The sequence below is a fragment of the Typopeltis vanoorti genome, chromosome 5 (genome assembly GCF_054136105.1).
Source record: "Typopeltis vanoorti isolate ZY-2024b chromosome 5, IOZ_Tvanoo_1.0, whole genome shotgun sequence".
In the NCBI taxonomy this organism is placed as follows: Eukaryota; Metazoa; Arthropoda; class Arachnida; order Uropygi; family Thelyphonidae; genus Typopeltis; species Typopeltis vanoorti.
This window is the reverse complement of record NC_143553.1, coordinates 154,759,185-154,779,245: the sequence shown is the minus strand read 5'-3', so window position 1 is coordinate 154,779,245 and position 20,061 is coordinate 154,759,185. Positions and strand designations below refer to the sequence as shown.

General features: G+C 36.2%; 2 protein-coding genes across 2 annotated transcripts in view; both read right to left on the bottom strand.

The window, feature by feature from the left end:
• Positions 1-9,301: 9,301 nt before the first annotated feature.
• On the bottom strand, positions 9,302-16,703 carry LOC150106961 (alpha-tocopherol transfer protein-like). Its single transcript, XM_090392846.1, has 3 exons — positions 16,589-16,703; positions 14,450-14,563; positions 9,302-9,631 (listed from the first exon to the last, which is right to left on the bottom strand). The coding sequence occupies exons 1-3, from the start codon at positions 16,592-16,594 to the stop codon at positions 9,362-9,364; spliced, it is 390 nt and encodes a 129-aa protein (XP_090248972.1). The 5' UTR covers positions 16,595-16,703; the 3' UTR covers positions 9,302-9,361.
• The window catches only part of LOC150106960 (alpha-tocopherol transfer protein-like), a 39,540-nt gene continuing 36,117 nt past the window's right edge, over positions 16,639-20,061 (bottom strand). Inside the window, exons 4-5 of the mRNA XM_090393517.1 lie at positions 16,699-16,785; positions 16,639-16,646 (exon numbers count right to left, since the gene is read on the bottom strand). Coding sequence (XP_090249643.1) covers positions 16,639-16,646; positions 16,699-16,785 — 95 coding nt within the window. The remainder of the gene's footprint in view (positions 16,647-16,698; positions 16,786-20,061) is intronic.

Sequence of the window (20,061 nt, the reverse complement as noted above, 5' to 3'; positions counted from 1 at the left end):
ACAAGTCATCCATCCAACTCATTGAGGGTCTACCCCTGCCTCTTTTTCCAGGACCTTTACCTTCTATTACTGTTCTGAGAAATCCTCCTTCCATCTTTTCTACGTCTCCAAAATATTTTAACTTTCTTTTGTGAATATCCTTAAGAAGCCATAAAGTTCTGGAGATCTTTCCTAACACCCATTCATTTGTATGCCTTTCAGTATATGATATCCACAACAGCCTTCTTTAACACCACATCTCAAAACCAGATATCCGTATCTTCTCTGAATTCTTTAGGTTCCAAGTCTCGCATCCATAAGTCGCTGTTGGAAAAACAACTGCATCCAAAATCCTCAACTATGTTCCCTTGGAAATAAATCCATCCTTTCAGATTTTAGACAGGTCTTGGAATGTTGTTTTAGCTATTCCTAACCCTTTTCTGACATCTTCTGAACAGCAATTCTTCACATTAATAATGGATCCCAGGTAACCAAACTTGCTGACTTCCTCAATTCTTTCTCCATTAAGATACACTTGTTTCTCAAGAGTTTCTCTGTTTGTTTTTCCATTGATAACCTTAATCTTTGTCTCTAGGATTGAGTTGAAGTCCTCTTTTATTACTGATCTTGTTAACTTTGTTACGAAGTAGTCCTAGTCCTTCCATGTCATTACAAAGGAGTATTGTATCATTAGCATAACTCAGATTAGTGATCAATCCACCTCCTATCCTAATTCCTGTCCTGAGCTCATCGAATGCTTCACGCATGAAGTCCTCCGCATATATACTAATCAAGTGTGGAGAAAGTAAACACTCTTATCCCTCCGTCCACTGTGGCCTTAATTAACTCTGCTGGGATTTCATCTGCACCTGGAACCTTATTGCTGTTGAGCTGCTTAACTGCTCTTTCAAATTCATGCCTAAGTGGAGGAAGTTCCAAAGCAAAATTTTTCTGGTGGGAGGATTCCACATTTTCTTTATTCACTCTGCTGTACAGTTCCTCACAGTATTCTTTCCATCTGTCTTTGATTTCCAACTCTTCTGTTAGTTATGATCCATTCCTGTCTTTGATGACATTCAATTTAGGCTTAAATTTGTGCTTTAAGTCACGAACTAAATAAAACATCCTTCTATAATTGTGCCTTCTCATCTGGAACTCTATTTCTTCACATTTGTTAGTATAGAACTTTTCCTTCCTGCTTGATGGGCTCTTCTGACTTCTCTGTGTAATCTCTTGTATTCTTCTGTCCCTGAGTCTCTTCGTTTTTCCAATCGCCATCTTTGGATTAGTTCCCATGTTGAATGTGATATCCATGGATCTCTTGGTCTTCGTATTGGGCTGAGGTACTTCTTCGCTGTGTCCTATATTGTCACCTTGACTCCTTCCCAAAGCATTTCTGGTGAGTTCACCTCATTGGTGTCCAAAAAATCATCCAACCGAGTTGATGTTTCTTCTGTGAATAAAGCAGGAATTACTCTAACATCCAATATAGTGGGATGTGCCTGACCTGTAAGTTTTCGGAGTCTTAATCTTACTTTGCCTCTTAATAGCTGATGGTCTGTACCACAATCTGCTCCAGGACAAGTATGCACGTCAGAGATGCTTGTCTTCTACTGCTGGAGAGCCAGGATGTAATCAATCTGGTGCCTTACCTATCAATGTTAGATGTCCAAGTATAGGTCCGTCGTGGATGTTTCTGGAAGCAGGTATTGGTAATAACTATGTTAGCACGGGCAAATTCCAACAGTCTTTCACCACGGGTGTTACGTACACCCAGACCAAACATGCCACATTCCGGCCTGACTCTCGTACTCTTTCCCACTTTTGCATTTAATTCCCCTAAGATGTACAGAAAGTCTCTCCTTGGTAGGCGGTCCAAAACAATTTGTAAGTTTTCATAGAATTTCTCATTCTCTTCTTCAGTTCTATCCTAACCTAACCTAACCTAACCTATCCGTGTAGGGTGCATAAACTACCACAATTGATACGTTGGTAGCCTGAGCCTTAAGTCTAATAGAGAGTATGCTATCATTAATAGGGCTATAACCAAGAAGGCTTCTTGAGTGAACTGTCTTCAGTATTATAGCTACCCCATCACATTTTGAATCACCACCTGAGTAAATAACTAGCTTACCATCCTGTTTTTTGAATGACCTTTTCCATTCCATCTGGTTTCTGTAATTCCCAGGATGTCAATTTTATGCCTATCCATCTCCATCTCTTTACAGACAATCTCAAGAGTACCCATCTATAGACCCCTGATATTCCATGTGCCTATATAAAATTTATTTCTAAGATTAATCTTATACCTTCTGTGTTGCTCCAACGCTGTCAGTAGACTAAATACATAAAACATGCGCACAAAATTGGCCCTGGTTACACTCGCACTCAAAAACAGAGGAATTACAAAATATTCGTAATATAACATAAATGTTAACATTTTTTAAGATTTCAACAAATATTATTAATAGGAGAAGACATATTTTCCAGTTTTAAATTTATTTTTCCCTTATTTAATAACTGATGTTTTTGCTCAAAAACTGTCTCACAATGTTCGAACGATGAGTGGTGCATTATCGTGCAAAAGTGACCAGCTCCTGCATCACGATATTCATGCCGTACGCGATGCATTCTCACTCAATCGCTACAGACTTCGAGATAAAACTCACCACTGACCATTTGGCTAGGTGGAACGAATTCTTTGTAGATAATACCCTTGGAATCGTAGAAACTAATCAGCATTGTCTTTACTTTTGACTTCTCCAAGCGAATTTTTTTCGAATGCCCCCTCTTCTGGTGATCTCCACTCAGCATTCAAGCACTTTGTTTCGGACTCATACTCAAAACACCACGTTTCGTCACCAGTAAGTATCGTCTCAAAGAAGTTTGAGTCCTTAGGAGTGTTTTTAATGAGATCCTTGCAGTGTTCAATTCGATACATTTTTTGGTCGTCGTTCAATTTGTGGGGAACAAATCGCGAACTCAATTTAAGAAGGCCCAAACCCTCGATCAAAATTTGGTACACAGTTGATTTTGGAATCCCCAATTCATCTTCAATCAATCTTACGGACGATTTCCGGTTTTCTTTGATGAAATCACGCACTTTTTGGATGTTCACTTCGCTCAGTCCAGTTTTTGGACGGCCACGCTTTTCGTCGCCCTCAAGCGTCTCAGGACCACTTTTAAATCGCTTAAACCACTCGGAAACTTGAGGACCGGATAGGCATTCATCACCGTATGCTTTTTGAAGCATTTGATGCGTTTTGGTAAAACGTTTACCAAGTTTAACACAAAAGTCAATCGCGGCTCTTTGTTTGAAATTCATTTTCGGACCGTTCGTCAAAACACACTGTCATTCTTGGCACAATAACCTTCTAATGAAACAAATATAATAAACAGTTGACACAACACTAATGAAGGTTGCCACTTTTGACGACAAAAAGATACAACAGGTGGCGCCACTAGTTTCTTCAATTTTCGAAAGGTTTCTTTTTGGAGAGAGGGTGATTTATCATACTTTTTGATGCAGTGATAAAATTGTCTCACTACAGCTATAACAAGATTCTTGATAGAACCGTCGAAATGCTTACACGACGTGTTATGGTAATTATTTTAAACTGCTATTTATATCTAAATGGTTAATATTCAAATGGCTGTTCAGAATTTCAGAGTAATAACGGCATGTTAGCATGACCTATTTTTATTTTTTTTTATAGCGGATACACATACGAAAAGGTCAAAAGACATATTAGATTAGAGTCGGGTCTGGGCAAGAAGATAAGAAGAAAGTAGGACTCTGTTCAGATTTTATTTGAACAGCTGAGGGTTGTAATATTTGGAGAAAGCAGAGTAGCGAAGATAGGTCCGAAGCACAGAAATAGATGGAATAATAGAGTAGGCAGAGAAGTTGGTTCTATGAGTTTCAAGATGGACTGTAAAAAGGTGTTAGTGAGCATGGGCTCTTATTTTAATGATTTTGGAGGAGAGTGGAGAAATAACTGTGGCCAATACAGTAGAGCGGATTTATATAGAGTTAACAGCTGTGAAGGCTTGAAGTAATGTCTTGTGATTTCGCAGTTGCAGAATATGTAGTTGAAGTGTATTTGTGCCAAGAAAGGTCAATCCAAGAAAGGAAGCTCTAGATGGGAAGAAAAACACGAGTTTCCGAGAGGGAAATGTCGTTCCAGCTTTCGTATGAGAACAATTAATTCACTATCATCTGAGAAGACTTTATAAATTCTTCACGTCCTACTGGGATTTGAAATCAGTTCTCTCCAAATAGAATATAAGATGTATAAACTCTTTTTCACAAAAACCTAGCACGTGCATACATTAAAAGCTTGGAAAGTTTTTTTTTTTTATTTATTTTATATAAATATTCTAAACTCTAACGTACATCTAAACCAGCATTTTCTTCTGAGCAAAATGTTTAAGAATATTCGCAGAATATTCCCATTTGGAACATGTTTGTCAAGGATTAAACATTTTTCATTGCCTGCAGATTGGATAAGAAATCGGGAATGACAACGCATTTTTGAATGAAAAATAGAGTAGTTTATCTCTTCCAGGCATAGAATTTTCATAAATGCTTTTCAACTGAAGAGATTTTTCCAGTCTCATGGGAAGTTGCATACTTCTCTTGGTGGAAACTGTTGCTATTATAACACAGCTCAGAGACACGCGTGGAATATGCGCTTTAGAATGATCTTCACATCATTTCCTTCGAGAAGCACAGACTATATTCATCATGTTCAAAAAAACATTACGAAGTTATTTCTTTCTTCTCAACTTATTGATATATGGCAACAGTGCTATTCTTTGCCGTCCGTTTTTTTCCTTCAACTGATAAAAAATGCAGATAACATTAAGTCCCACAACATACTGCGGGCTGGAGATATAGAATAGACTACCCAACTAATGAATACCCATTTTGCTAATAACTACCAACTTGATGTAAAAAAAAACATAATACTCAGTGCTGATTCTACACATGGACAAAGGTGAATGTGGAGCAGATACACGATCTGTTGAATAAATTGAATAAGAATTCGGCAATAGAAGCTGATGCGATATCAGCGCTGATGTCAAAAGAGTATTCAGCTGAACTAGTTAGATTGAATGTGGGAGACAGATAGTCGAAGGTGAGGTTGAAAAAAGTGAACCCGAGCGGAGTATATAAAGAAAGTTCTAAATTCCACAATCTTTGGCATATCAGACCTGACAAAAGCACATATCTTACCCTTCTTATTAAAGGCATCAGTGAATATGTAATAAGGAAAGCTGAAGAGAGACGTTGTGTAGATGGTGGCAGTTCTGATTCGATGATAAATAGTACACTGGAGGGTTGGATTACTATATGTGGTTGTGCACGTCACTGATGCTGATTTAATACCCCTGAATTTAGAGAAATCAATCTGGAAGTTTTTTATTGTCAAGAATTCTGAGGTTTGATGGCGAAGGGGCTGTTTTTTTTTTCTTTTTTTTTTGCAATTTTTATGGTGATTTTCATGTTGCAGATATTTTTGGTGTGTTTTTACGGAAAATATTTTTTAACCGTAGTAAATCTGAGATTTTTGCATTGCTCATCATGGTCATGAGGAAAAACGAATAGGATATTTGAAGATCAGCTGCATTCAGGGGATAAGGAATTAGGGGTCGCCAATTCTTCACAGGGAGTTAACCAATATTCTTTAAATATATTATCAATATTTTGTGTACTACACCACACCACACCACAAATTATAGCAAAACTACGTTCCCTTTTAAGTCGGTTGAAGATCAGACATAACAACCTCAAGTATCCCGGCGTCTACCAGATTATCTGCAGTTGTGGTAAGCCATACATTGGCCAGACGGAAAAATCATTTGAACCTCGTAACGAGGAACATCAAAGAGACATAAATTACAAGAGAACAAGAGCCAGTGCTTTATCTAGCCATGTTTTGTTCTCCGCAAATTCCAACGAAGAAAGACTCCCACATCAGAAAAGTCAAATAACATTCATCGTTGTTACGACGAAATAGAAAGGAAAATAATAGAATCAAAAGAAATAGACCTTAACCATATATATATCAACAGTAACCTGACTTGTCAGATTGTCATTGTTCTGCCATCCAATATTGGCTTGCTCGAGATCTTAAACGCACGCGTATGCCTAATAATACAGTTGGAGAGAGTTATTTTTTAATTATTATATTAATTATTAATTATATTAATTATTATGTTAATTATTAATAACGGTTAAGGTGATGTCAAGGCCTTGACATCACCTTAACAGTTATTTATTAATACTTTTTTGCACTGTTCAGAGCCAGTCCTTTACGGTTATCTTGCTGGTTATTTCTATGTTTTTTGCACCTGAAGAAGTCTGTGAAAGACGAAACTAGTCTTGAGAATAAAATCTGCTTTTATTTAATCTCGGTGTTCTACGTTATATATATATATATATATATATTGTTTTGGTAAAATACTTATAAGCTCTGTATTACTTAACCTTGGTATTTCTAACTGGCTCTCACTGATGAGATCTCAATAAAGGTCGAAACCCGTCTGGGTAGTGGTCCCCTTGCCTTTAATGCATAGCATCATATATCTCCTAAAGGAGATGGGCTTTGCATTAAGGGTAAATATTAAGAATAGTGATCAGAGCTTATACCACCTTTACTACGAGTTGCCTAGACTTGCACTACCTTGTGGGTCAGTTAGACTCACACTACGTGCAGACCCAAACTTGACTTATTTGTCTGTTTGCTTACTTGGGAAATGGAGCAAAACCAGGTTTAAAATAGCTTGGCATCTTTAACATTTATTATACCCAAGGTTAAAAACTTTCTACATTATATAATTATGTATATATACACAAATACAGTATTGCTGTGTTACTCCCCAAGGATTACAATATATGGGAAGCAAGTTTACTACTTAATTATATTTAAGTCTCTTTCGATATCGCTAATGCTTAACCTCATTGACGGCTTCGATAATACTAAGCATATAATTGCTTAAATGAGAACAAATTCCATATATACTGGATACGTATATTTTTAGATTACTTTTTCACATAACAAAACGTATTCTTCATTGAATAAAATTTTCACTGAACGTATATAAAAGTTGTAAAACACGAACATAATAAGCAAAACATTTATGTGAGATTTTTACATTGGCATTGTCTTGTGCAAATCGCTACTGTCCCCCTCACACTATCCAATGGCAGTGGATTATGTTCCTGCTGGCTGTGAAGCCTCTTTCGTGGCTAAGTAGTTTAGCCGTGTGAATTGTTTCGGCCCACCCGCTGCACTGCTTATTTCTGTATAATGAAAGATGGGGGATTATGGGTTCTTATTATCTGTGTGATAGTAAGTCTTACTTGAACAGGGTGCCTTGGCATGTAAAACGAAAGGGAGAAAGAAACCAAAAATGGCAACAACCACTTCCAGTCTCAAGGTCATTTGAGTGTCATTCACTACTTTTTTTTACCCCTTCGGATGAGCGTACGATCCTACTCAGATTCTTGTGTTTCCACCATTTATGTTTATATTTTTTAATTTTTTATATTACTGGTTCTTGGTTTAATTCTTTCATAATTTCAAGGAATTTTAAGGAATACAATAAATCATTGAAATTCTGTTTTAATGTGCTAATTGTTACACTGAAATATACTAAACAGGAATAATTACATTTAGATCAATCTGTGGAGCACTCAGGATTTAATCTTGGGGTGGGGGGGAGAGTTGAGTAGACACACTACGCATTGCATACGACCTATGAGTGAGCATCTGCAGTGATCGCCAATACATGAAACCCGTGATCTCCTCTGGCTCGGCCCAGGCAAACGAAGTAGCGCTCGGCCGCCCGAGCACTACTTCGTTCGCCTTGCGTTCACAGCGGCCGTGATTCCCGAGGGCTAGAGGGTATTCCCACCTTATGTGACCGCTAAAATTCATAAGTAGTATAGAAATCGAAGGCACGACACAACATAAATTTAAAAAAATGTATTTTAATGAAGAAAAGATTTTTGGCAAATTTTCTAGTGTTTTTTTTTTTTTTCCTTTTTCTTTTTGAGGGGCCAGACCCCTTAGTCCCCCTGGGTGCGCCCTTGAAATCAATAAGCTGATATGATGGCATCAATTTTTTGTTTTCACATTTGAAAATCTCACTACCCAACGATAGCTCCTGTCAAGAAGCCCTTGTAACGGCTTCGTGTAATATCAAAGGAATTATATGTTTTATACTTTATGTTACATGTGGCTTAGGAATAAGTGAGAGTAATAATAACTAATAGGAAAATGAGTGAATAAGTGATAAGATCAAATGTGAGACAACCTGCTTTTTTGCTAATATCGTAATCAATATTTCATGATGTTATATTGTTTGGTCTATCCTTTTTTTTTTCAATCACATCTCACGAGATCCCGTTTGAGAGCAACTACGAGAACACGAATGTCAAGTTATCTTCAGCATGTCATGTTCAGTTCGCTCTCTCAAAGACGTATCATGTTTTATTGATTACATCATAGAAGTCGTGCGCAAGTTAGGAGAAATACAACAGTTTTAACACTAAAGGTATTCTTTCGTTTATACGGTTGGCGACTGACGTGATTTTCCAGTTTTTCTAACAAGTGTTACAAAATCTCATAATTATCTTAGAAAAGGTGTACAAGAATTAGCTATTAAAATTTGTTTTGATTTTGTCAAAGACAAACCAATATTCCTGAACGATAGCTATTTTGGTGGAACTTTATCCCAGTAGATTCTCCCTTGCACTAAAGGAATATTAGATGATTTCTGATTCAGTATGCAAACTGGAACAATTTGTTATTCAAATACTATCGATTTCTCACTATTAATGAGGAAAGTAGCAAACGGCTGTAAGTGCGAAATCCTTACAGTACTATAGCAATCAATAATTTAACAATTATAATATTTATTGTAATACTTATATTACCTTGCATATAAATCTAGTTGGCTATTATCAATGTACAGAACTATTTTAATAATTGCTGTTTAATAAGATAATTATTTCTTATTACGGATTTACAGCTCTGTAAGTTTTTGTTCAGTCCTGTTAATCTTCGAACATAACTGAGCAACTCTAGGTGAATCTCGTAGTTGTTGAATGGTAAGAGAGGAAACATTGTTAATGAAAAACAATGATGGTATTAATGTATAAAACACAAAATGCCTCATGGAAGATATAGAACAACTTTAATATGAATTTCATAAATTACGATCATTTTTTGAACTTTGAAAGCACATTTAGTTCTATCACGGTATGTCCTAAAAACGATGAAGAATTTTAGGTGTTCTTGGTCTTCTTCAAAGCGCTTTTCCAGAGAGAGAGAGAGAGATTTATTTAAGAACTAATCAATGGGGGTTTACTTTAGGGTTGAAAATTATCTTCCATCTCTCGATAACTGTGTAGAATTGGTTTTGATGACTCTTCCTGACCAAACTCTGAACCATCGCTTCCACTCTTCCATGTTGGATATCCATACTCGCAAAACGATCTGTAGGTTGGATTCCATTCTACTAGCTTTTCAAAAAGTGCCTTTCCACTGATAGGTTCTGCTGTTCCACCATACTCAGGCGATAAATGAGAAGCTGGAACATACTGATGTAGAGAGTTCCAGTCAGTTCCGTGAAGAATCACCTGCAAAAGAAAAAATAAAATAATAATATCAGTTCATATTTGAAGTAAATAAAAATAACATAGGGTAAATGCATATATATGATTAAATAAAGAAATAATAGGTGAAAAGCTCTGCGAACTATTATGCAAAAATATGAAAAAGAAAAAGTGAACTAAGATACAACAGCGTATCATGAAAGTAATTGAGGTCATTCGTGTACAGCTCTGCATTGGAATATTTCATGGATGACATTCCTTACTTCTACTTCTGTAACTGTATTTGCTTTCATTTCGGTTTTTCAAGATTTTTCAGGAGTTTTTCAAATTATAGGAAAGAGACTAGTTGCTCTCTGTACGGGTGTCATGGCAAAGACTCTATTTGTTCTCTCAGATGTCTTTCTTTCATCCAGCAATGAAACAGAAATGAAACAAACAAAGAATGAAAGCGACACTGCGATCAAAGTAAATATCCTGCAAAAACAACTCGCATCAAACAAATGAAAACAAGCACAATATGCCAGGCATATCAGAATTGAAACGTCCATAGTCCTAAACGTCAAAACGCCAACACAAATGACAATCACCACATCCAGAGCAGACCTCCTGCTGTTGGCAAAAAAAAAAAAAAAAAAACCAAATTGTAGCTACATCAACCACTTCCTCTTGAATGCCGAAATTACGCACTCCATGATTCATTTCACGAAAAGATAAAGCATTTGCCTTTGTGTGATCCATGACTGCTAACAGAGAACTCCAAATTTAGATTTGGCTACCTTTCACCTCATCTAGTTCATAGTCTCTTTATCCCATTTGATGATATTATCTTCTGAATTTACCGCTCCCGAAATTCTTTAAGCCACTACACTCCATCACCTTCCTATCCATGAAGTTTAACCTTCTGAAATTCAGCGATTAAAATAGTCAAGTCATCTTCCTAGATGACCTTTCTGTGCACATCTTCAATTGACTCATCTCTTCCCACACCACAGTGCAAGCTGGATGTGATGTGGAAGTTTTTGCTATAAACAATGACCTACCCGAAATCGTACTGTATATCTTACTATATACAGGAATACCTCGATTATCGCGGTTATTGTTGCCACGAAAAATACCGCAATAATCGGTTCCACGATAATTGGGATAAATAATGCGTGTAAAATGGGTGATCAATGCCAAGGATTTTTCAAATCTATTAATTAAATTTTATATATCAAGTAAAAAAGAAATGTGTTAAACGTGTTAAGTAAAAAATGAAGGTTCATTAAGAAAAACAAGATTATTCTTTAATCTTTATTTATATATAAGAAGTACATACAGTACATAGAATTATTCTTTCTTGGATAAAAATTGGTGTAGAGTTGTCTGGTGGAATTTTTTCTTTCTTTTTTTCTTCGTATAAAACTCGGTAGCAACGGATGGAATTTTCAATTTCCTGACGAATTTTTAGTGATCGCTCGAGATTAGGATCGCCGCAGTTCAAGATTTTTTTCTTTAAAATTTTCAGAAATTCTAAACATTCTGTCCATTTCATTGAGGGTAAATTCCTTCGGTGCCAAGTCAATTTGTTCGTCATTATCATCGATTTGAGCATCGTAAGCACGTTCTCTGTCTAGGATAATTAGGTCTTCATCATCCAGCTCCTTATCATGTAACTGAAGCAGGTCCTGAACATCACTTTTTTCAATTTCTTTTAGTCCTAGATCGAAGCCCAAGAGTTTGTAGCGTGGTCTAAAATATGGCGAACAGTTGATTCATTTAGACTGTACTCTCTTGCAATTTTGGCTTTGGTTATGCCTGCTTCATACTTATTTATCATATGCAACTTATCTTCTAAGCTGAACACTCTACGTTCCTTCTTGATAGCTGTAGACTTGAAATCATCCTTGTTTCTTTTAGCATTTATTATAGGGGTCAATAACAAGAGAAATAAATATCCACATGTACTTCAGGCAAGGGCGGATAGTTACTGGTAAGTGGTGAGAGGGTGCCGTCGGATAAAAACGAAGCGCTACAAGATAGCGATACCTGGAGAGTGGCAACTCGAACTGGTTGCGTATGTAGTGGGCTACATCTCACGGTCGAGTGAGATGTAGCCAACTATTGCGCTCCAAATTCGAATTATTCGAATTTGGAGCGCAATAATTGGAATTTTGGTATCAAATTATAAACCGCGATAAATCGAGAATCGCGATAATCGAAGCCGCGATAATCGAGGTATTCCTGTATGTACTCAGTCTATGCCGAAGTAAGCACTAAATGTAAAACAACCCTTAGCAAATCCTAATCCACCTCCAAAAAATCTAATACCAGAAAACGCGCCTCCTGTCTTAATGTAAGTTATGCATTTTGGTAGTTTACAAAGATCATCGGATGCACGTCCTTCTCTACTCATCCAAATGGCACCACTATTAGCGCACTCAAAGATAGAACTGATCTCCTGCATCACTCTTTTCCTCCATATTCTGCATAGATCGCTTCCTTCCATGCCAGCAAGTGATCAACTAAAACGTCTTCTGGCCCTTATGTCGTTTCAGTGCTGTATTCTAACGCAGTGCTCTAAAGCTATTTCCGGTCGTCTGTCGTCTCCTCAGTCCTCTGTGTACTCATCTGGAACTTATCTCAACACATGTAAGCAAGCATACACTATATCCAATCCATTCCATAAAGGGAGATAAACGTATGCAGTCCAACTACCAACAAATTGCCATTATCTCAATACTATCTAAAATACCGAGAAAGTTATTTATCATCAGTCAACTTCTCCATCACCTAGAGGGTGATCTGTTAATCAGAGACCAGTAGCATGGATTCTGTGTATCTAGATCCATGGTTGATCTCTTTGCCTACATCAACTGCCATGGAAAGGTTCGAGGAAACATTCACTTTCGCTCTAGACATTTCCAGCGCTTTTGGTCATGTTCGGCATCGAGGTCTGCTTCGCAAACTGCCTTCCTTTGGTGTACTTGCCACCTGAAAGTGGATAGACAGCTTTCTATCTGTTCGGTCAGCAATTGTCATGGCGGACGGCATCCTCTCTCTTCGAGCTTTGCAACCAATACAAAGGTCGGTTCAATCACTACTCTCTCTCTCTCTCTCTCTCTCTCTCTCTCTCACTGTCTCTCGCTTTCTCCTATACATGAATGTCGTACTCTCATCAGTACTAATCTTATCCGGAGTTTTGCACTCCATTAAGCCTATTATTCCGATAAACTATATACCTCTCAGATATCTCAAGCTTCACGTTTATCGTGAAGTCGGGAGATAAACTACCTCGCTGAAAAATTCCATAGAATTCTTCAGCGAGGCAAGAATAGTTTAGTCACTTTTAATACTACCAAAAGCTATATAGGAGAATGTACTCTCACAAAAAGGATCTCAGCCCACCTTCTGTTATCCTCCGTAATACACAATCACCAGACAGGATAAAATCTTTCTTTGGACTAATATTTGCCTCCAGCCTCTCCAATCATAAACATATCATAGAAGTAACTTATAAGTTTTTCTGCTTTAAAATACTTGAAAAATATAATTCCCAAATCTGGCCATCTTTAAACTAGTGTTCACATGTGTGGTGTAGTGCACTTAAAAACTTCCCTAAAAATGCTTGTGATGTTCAGAAGAGAGCAATTCCGCTATTAGATGACTTTTCACTCGACTGCTCTCAGCTGTCTGGCTGAAAAGTACACATTTTACATTAATTCACATTATGTTGAATCAAACAAGGCGTATCATTTCTGGAACAATATAGACTATTCCATCATATTGGCTACCAGTTCTGAGCCACATACAACGGCCACAACTACGACTCCAAGACAACCTGAATCGCGAATATAACAAAATTTGCCGGAATCAACTGCTTCTTACACTCTGATATTGACTGCTTTACATCACAGAGGCTTGAGTCAAGACATCCACCAATTATAACGGCACAACGAGTTTTCACTGAGGGCTATGATGCAACAATAGCATGGCGGACGGAATGAACTGTCAAAGCTCCGGTAATCTGGCAGACTGCCTTTAACCCAAACAGTCCTTCATCAGGGTTCGACCTACCTCGTAAAATATGGACCTCCCTAAATAGGGTTCGCACCAACATGGTAGGTGTGGAGCTTCATTAATTACTTGTGGAATAAGACCAAACTCATCTTGTGACTGTGGTGAGGATAACCAAACTATACAATATATCACGTTTGAATGTCCATCCAGAGCCTCCATGGAACCAGCAGCTGGCTTTATAAAAGTTTCTACAATGCTGTTGATTGTCTGTTGAACTTAGACATTCAATTTTAATTTTATGCTTATTTGTATATTTTTATATGTATACATGACTACAGTATCACTTCACACCAATGTATATTTTATGCATTTCGTTGTCTTATAGATCCTTTTTTTTTTTTGTGTGAGCGTGGTGGCACATGTATGCATTCTTCTCAGCGAAACGCTAATAAATAATAAACTCATAGATTCACTTCAGTCTTTATGTACATCCGATATATTATTTATTGACTGACTTTTGCATATTAACTGCACGTCAACATAATGCTTTACTTCCGGAGTCTTGAAATTTATTAAAAATGCTCGACAAACTCCTCAGCTTTGTCTGATGGTATTCTGGAAAAGAATGATATGTATTATTATTTACAACGAGTCTCTCTCTCTCTCTCTCTCTCTCTCTCTCTCTCTCTCTCTCTCTCTCTCTCTCTCTCTCTCTCTCTCTCTCTCTCTCTTATTATCTGAGTGTCAGAAGTACATCTGATGTTGTAATCAAATGAATATTGTGCGGAAATTAAAACTGCATTACTCACTTCCAAATATTTCTTAAATGTTTAAAATACTTACTCGTTCGTTAAGTTTCCTACTGACTACTGGTTTAAAAACGATTTTGTATAAAGTTTCGAAGATCTCTGTGTTATTCACAATATGGAAACCCTTGTGACGAGCAGGAAGACCACCCTAGAAATAAAATAGTGATATCATTACTATCCCAGACAAATCATCATCAATTACAAGTCTTCGGGTACGGATTTATGAAAATATCAAACAAACGTCAAAATGGAACAAACTTTTGACTATTTTCTTTCCGTTTTTTTTTTTTGAAAAAGTCTTCAAATATTGAGAATCATCATACACGAAGAAAGTGTTTCTCCTCTACTCCAAGAAAGAACGTCGTCAAGCGAATAACAAAGTGCCAGTTCAGTAAACTGGAATCAACCTCCATCCCAAAACACTGATGATAGTTGATTACAATCATTAAACTGCATCCATCTCTTTTGAGGGTTGCAGGTGTTTGTGCTGTAAAATAAGAAGATATCTCCAAATATCACTGTATCTTATCTCCAAATTATGGTTTTCGGATCTACATTTCCTGGGTCTTAGTTTGCAGGTGAAAACGATGTCCCATATTAGAAAAAATTCATACACTTTACTATTGAGCAATAACGTAAAAATGGAAGTTTTCTTGGTTTGTGGCTACTCCCTTCATGTGAATTAAAGCATATTTTTAGGAGAATGTGTTCTCCATAAATATGAAAAATTGATATGAAAACACGCACGCACACACACACACACACACACACACACACACACACACAAACAACAGCCGAAGTCTTTTTTGGCTATATTATTGTTATAAAGATGTCTTAAAACTGATGAGGATTATAAGAGAATTCTAGGAATTAAAAAATAAAATAGAATAAAATACTAACTGATTATGTTAGTACAAATGATATAAACGCATATCACTAAGCATAGTTTAAATGTTCACAGGAAAGAATCAAATCAAACAATTTTTGGAAAGAGAATTCTACACTTATTTGCATATTAGAATATCCATTCCATAGTTTAACCATCCATCCGATTTAAATCCATAATTTAAATCCATAAATTCACATCCATCCGATTTAAAGTCGACCATTTCTTCTTTTTCCAAGAACGTTTCCTTCAATTACTGTTTTGAGAAATCCTTATCTGAAGCGTTCAAAGCATTTCATCTTTCCTCTGTTAATATTGTTAACGGATTTTAATGTTCTGCTGACTTTTTTTTATGTTGGGCCCATATACTTCTTACTCTCTTACCCACACTCAGCACTGATGTGCTATAGATTTTGGGCCCTTTTGTTTGTGCGTCATATATATATATATATGAATAAATTTGAGGAGAATTTAAGAAGAAGAAAATATTGATTGACTCAAGCAAAGAAGCATGCAGTTAAGTTGGTGGCTGTAAAAGTGATATCATTACTATCCCAGACAAATCATCATAAATTACAAGTCTTCATAATACTGATTTATCATAATAGCAAACAAGCTTCAAATTGACACAAACTTTTGTCTCTTTCTTTCCATCTTTATTTTTCAAAGAAAGTATTCAAATATTGCGAATCATCACGCACGAAGAAAGTGTTTCTCCTCCACTCCAAGAAAATGTCGCCGAGCGAATAACAAAGCGCCTATCAGCCAATTTAGTAAACTGGAATCAACCTCCATCGCAAACACTGATGATAGTTGATTACAATCATTAAACTGCACCCATCTCTATTGCAGGTTGCAGGCAATATTGATTGACTCAAGCAAAGAAGCATGCAGTGAAGTTGGTGGCTGCAGTTCTGAGATAAAACAAGAAATCTACTTCCAATAAAGGAAATTAGATAAGTGTTTTACAGTGAAAAACGTATCGTAAAAAACGTATCGTTTGTGGACAGTAAGTCAAAAATAGGTAAAATAAATAGGTAAATAAAATGAAGGCAAAATTTAACAAAACAAGCTCATTGGCTGAAGAAACGAAATGCCTGCCTACTTAGTCAAGAAATATAAGAAAGTGCTACCGAGTTAGGCTCGGTAGCACTTTCTTATATATATATATATATAATGCTGAACGAGTTACTTCGACATTATGGCCTTTTCACAATATACGTAAAAGCAGAATAAACAAAACAAAAACTACGATCTTGTCATGATCCTAAGTTTTGCATTACTGACCTGCATCACTTGTATAAAAGATGTCGCTAGGCCGATCTGAAGCCACTGTTTTAAGTGGCTTAAGGAAAAGCCCTTGTAGTCACAAATCCAATGAACTCCATTGATTGTACAAGGTTCAAACTGAATACACCACTCGAGACACTGGAAAATTGATCGGATAAGAATGGCTAGAGAGTGAGTGGCTGGATCAGTACCACCTAAAATAAAAACAAACAAAATATCTTATCATGAAATTCCACAGAATTAACAGAAACTGCAAAGTTATTGTGAATATTTTTAGTATATTTAGGATCTCTAAGAGTTTTCTATAAATGTAGTGAATTCCATTTCAGGTATAGGGTATTAAATTAAAAATTTAATCTGTATTTATTAAATATAAATACAGTATAACTTGTAATATATAAATTCAAATGATCTGTATTTGTTGTTTGAGTCTAAGAAGTTTTTTCGCTTTTGTTTTTTTTAATAGTTTATCCATCAATTTACAGAATACATGTACCGTTTATGGTGGTATATAGATTCGCTATATGTAGTGTGAGGATTAGGAACGTAGGCGATGGTTTGTGTAGGGATAACCTATCATTATGAGTCCTTCGAATCATTGGAGGTGGCGCGTCATAATAATAAGCATTCTTTATAATCCGACCGTTGTGAACTCGACTTATAACATTCTACTGTATTTTTTGAAGGCCAAACTTTGTAAATCAACAGTGAATTTTGATTCCTTTATTCTCTAGTTAGCAAGAAATACATCACATGTTTCTCTAATATTCTCGCCCATCACGAGCATATTATATGTGTCATCCTCCCCATCACGATCCTCCGTAGATTACGTATACACTATATAACGGGGGGATAATAATAAAATATATTTGTGTCTTTATTTTTTACACATTTATATAAAATATTTACATAATTTTATTATTTATTATTATTTATATTTTATTTATGTGTTTTGTTTTCATGGTTGTGATACTGTTCTAGATGACACCATTACAAACCTTCAGCAAATTATTACAAGTCTAATTTGTAATAGTTTTGTAGACAAAACTAACGATCAGGGGAAAGGTAATTAGCACGCAAGGAAACATTTCCTTTAAGACTTTTAATATAAACATATTAAAAATAATTGATTCAAAATACTTCATCAGAAACAAGGTGTAATATGAGTGCCAAATAGTCAGTCGCTGTATTATAATACTCTTCTTTACACTGTGAAAATCATTTCGTACATTATTACTCTTATCAGCAATATGTGTCATCGCTACATGTATTTAACTACTAGGAAATGGTCGTTGAGTGAAAATGAAAACACTAAAAACAAAACAAGTATTAGTAAAACAAATAAATAAATTCCCCAAATGAAGTAGGAGAGGCCATTTAGCACTAACTAACTTTCGAAGACTAATTTGGGTCCCTGCATGTTCGAGAAAGCATGGCCACACATTCTGCAAAAAGGTCACACACACTACTTTTCGCACAGCGAAGATTCCTTGGATTCCTTGGTATTTTCTTATATTTGAAGCAGCCTACAAACAACCTGACCCTCATGTCTTTGGCACCTACAAATTTCTAAGAAAGCCATTAAGTGGGATTGCCTTCTCAATATCTATCCTTCTTTTCCATGGTCTGAATACTTATTCTTTCTGCACTTCAGACCAGAACAGTTCCTCAGAACGATTCATTGATATTATTCACTGGCATGAATGCCATCCTTACACATTCTCGACAAGTTCCGATTAAACAGAAAGTGTACCAAAGCAGATGAAAAAAATAATAGTAAATCAGCTGACCACACGTAGCTTGCATCAAAAAAGTTTCATATACTCAGTGTAAGTAAATAAATTCAAAATATTTATCCACAAATATAATCTGACTTCATAAATGCCAACTGCAGCCAACGTGCCTCCTGTTCAAATAAAAGCCGTGCCTTCTGGTAACTTTCTCAGGCCATAAAAATGCAATTTCTCCTCAACTGCTCTTCCACCAGTCTATCTTCAAGGCACTTGAAGATGAAGCTGACTCCCATTATTACCCTTTTTCTACAACTCCTGAAAATCACCTTCTCCTTCTTCTTCAACCTTTTGGTTCTGTTCACTGCTGGACGAAGGTCTCCGCCATGGTTTTCCAGATCACTCGGTTTTCTGCCTCTCCCATCCATCTCACTCCTGCAATTTGTTCCAGTTCATCCCTCCACTTTCTTCTCGGTCTTCCTCTTTGTCTTGCTCCATCCATTGATCTCCACTCTGTTGTTTTTCTAGTCCATCTCCCGTCATTGCATCTGGCAATATGGCCAGTCCATCTCCACTGAGCCTGTTTAACGTATTTTACAATATCCATGACACCTGTTTGAGATCTTAGCTAGGTATTTGTCTTCCTATCTCTTAATGTTATTTTTAGCATATTTCTTTTCATGCGATGTTGTGTTGTTTCGGACTTCTGATTTTGTTTAGGGCTTCTGTTTCTCCATGTTTCCAAGTCCATGTTTCTCCTCCATAATGTTAAGACAGGAAGTATGCACTGGTCGAAAGCTTTCCTTTTTAGACTCATAGGGATATTACTTCTGAATATGTCTCTCATTTTTCCATAAGCCATCCATCCAAGGTGAATTCTTCGTTCAATCTCTTTTCTTTGGCACTCCTCAAAGGATAACAATTGGCTCAAATATACATATGAAGTAACTTGTTCTATTTCTTGTTTTCAACTTTGATAGTTCTAGGGTTTATGTATTTATTCATCATTATTTTTGTTTTTTCTCAATTTATTTTTAATCCAATTCTCTGGAGGCTTCATTTAGCTGATTTAGTCTTTCTTCCAGATCTTCAAGATTATCTGCTATCAGGACAATATCATCTGCAAATTTCAGAAGATGCAGCCTTCTCCATTTATGTTTATTACTTTTGTTTCCCAATCAAGGCTTCTAAAGACTTCCTCTAGTGCAGCTGTAAATAATTGGGGATATATGGTGTCGCTTTGCCGGATGCCTTTTTGTATTGGGAACTTTTCACTGTTTTTATATAATTTAATTACAAAAGTTGCATTATTGTAAATATGTTTTAGTGTTTCAATACATGATTTCTCAGTTCCCTGGGTTTCAAGTGCTTTCGGTGTTGAGTTGTTTTAACTGAATCAAATGCTTTTTCATAGTCTATATAGGCCAGACATAAGGGTTTATTATATTCAATTGATTTTTCAATGAGCTGTCTTAATGTGTGAATATGGTCCAAAGTATTGTAATTCTTTCTAAATCCAGCTTGTTCACAGGATTGCATTCCCTCTAGTTCAGATTTTATTCTATTATTTATAATTTTTGTGAAAACTTTATATATGGTGGGGAGTTGGCTTATAGGTCTGTAGTTTTTAATTTCTTTCTTATTGTCCTTTTTTAAAATTATATTAGAAGTGAATTGTTCCAATTTTTAGGAATGAATTTTTCTCTGTTTTAGGCATTTATTGAAGAGTTTACTCAACTG

Coding starts and splice junctions, on each gene's coding strand:
- LOC150106961 (XM_090392846.1), bottom strand. Junction 9,632..14,449: donor GTAGGAAACTTAACGAACGA/GTAAGTATTTTA, acceptor TTTCTTTTGCAG/GTGATTCTTCACGGAACTGA.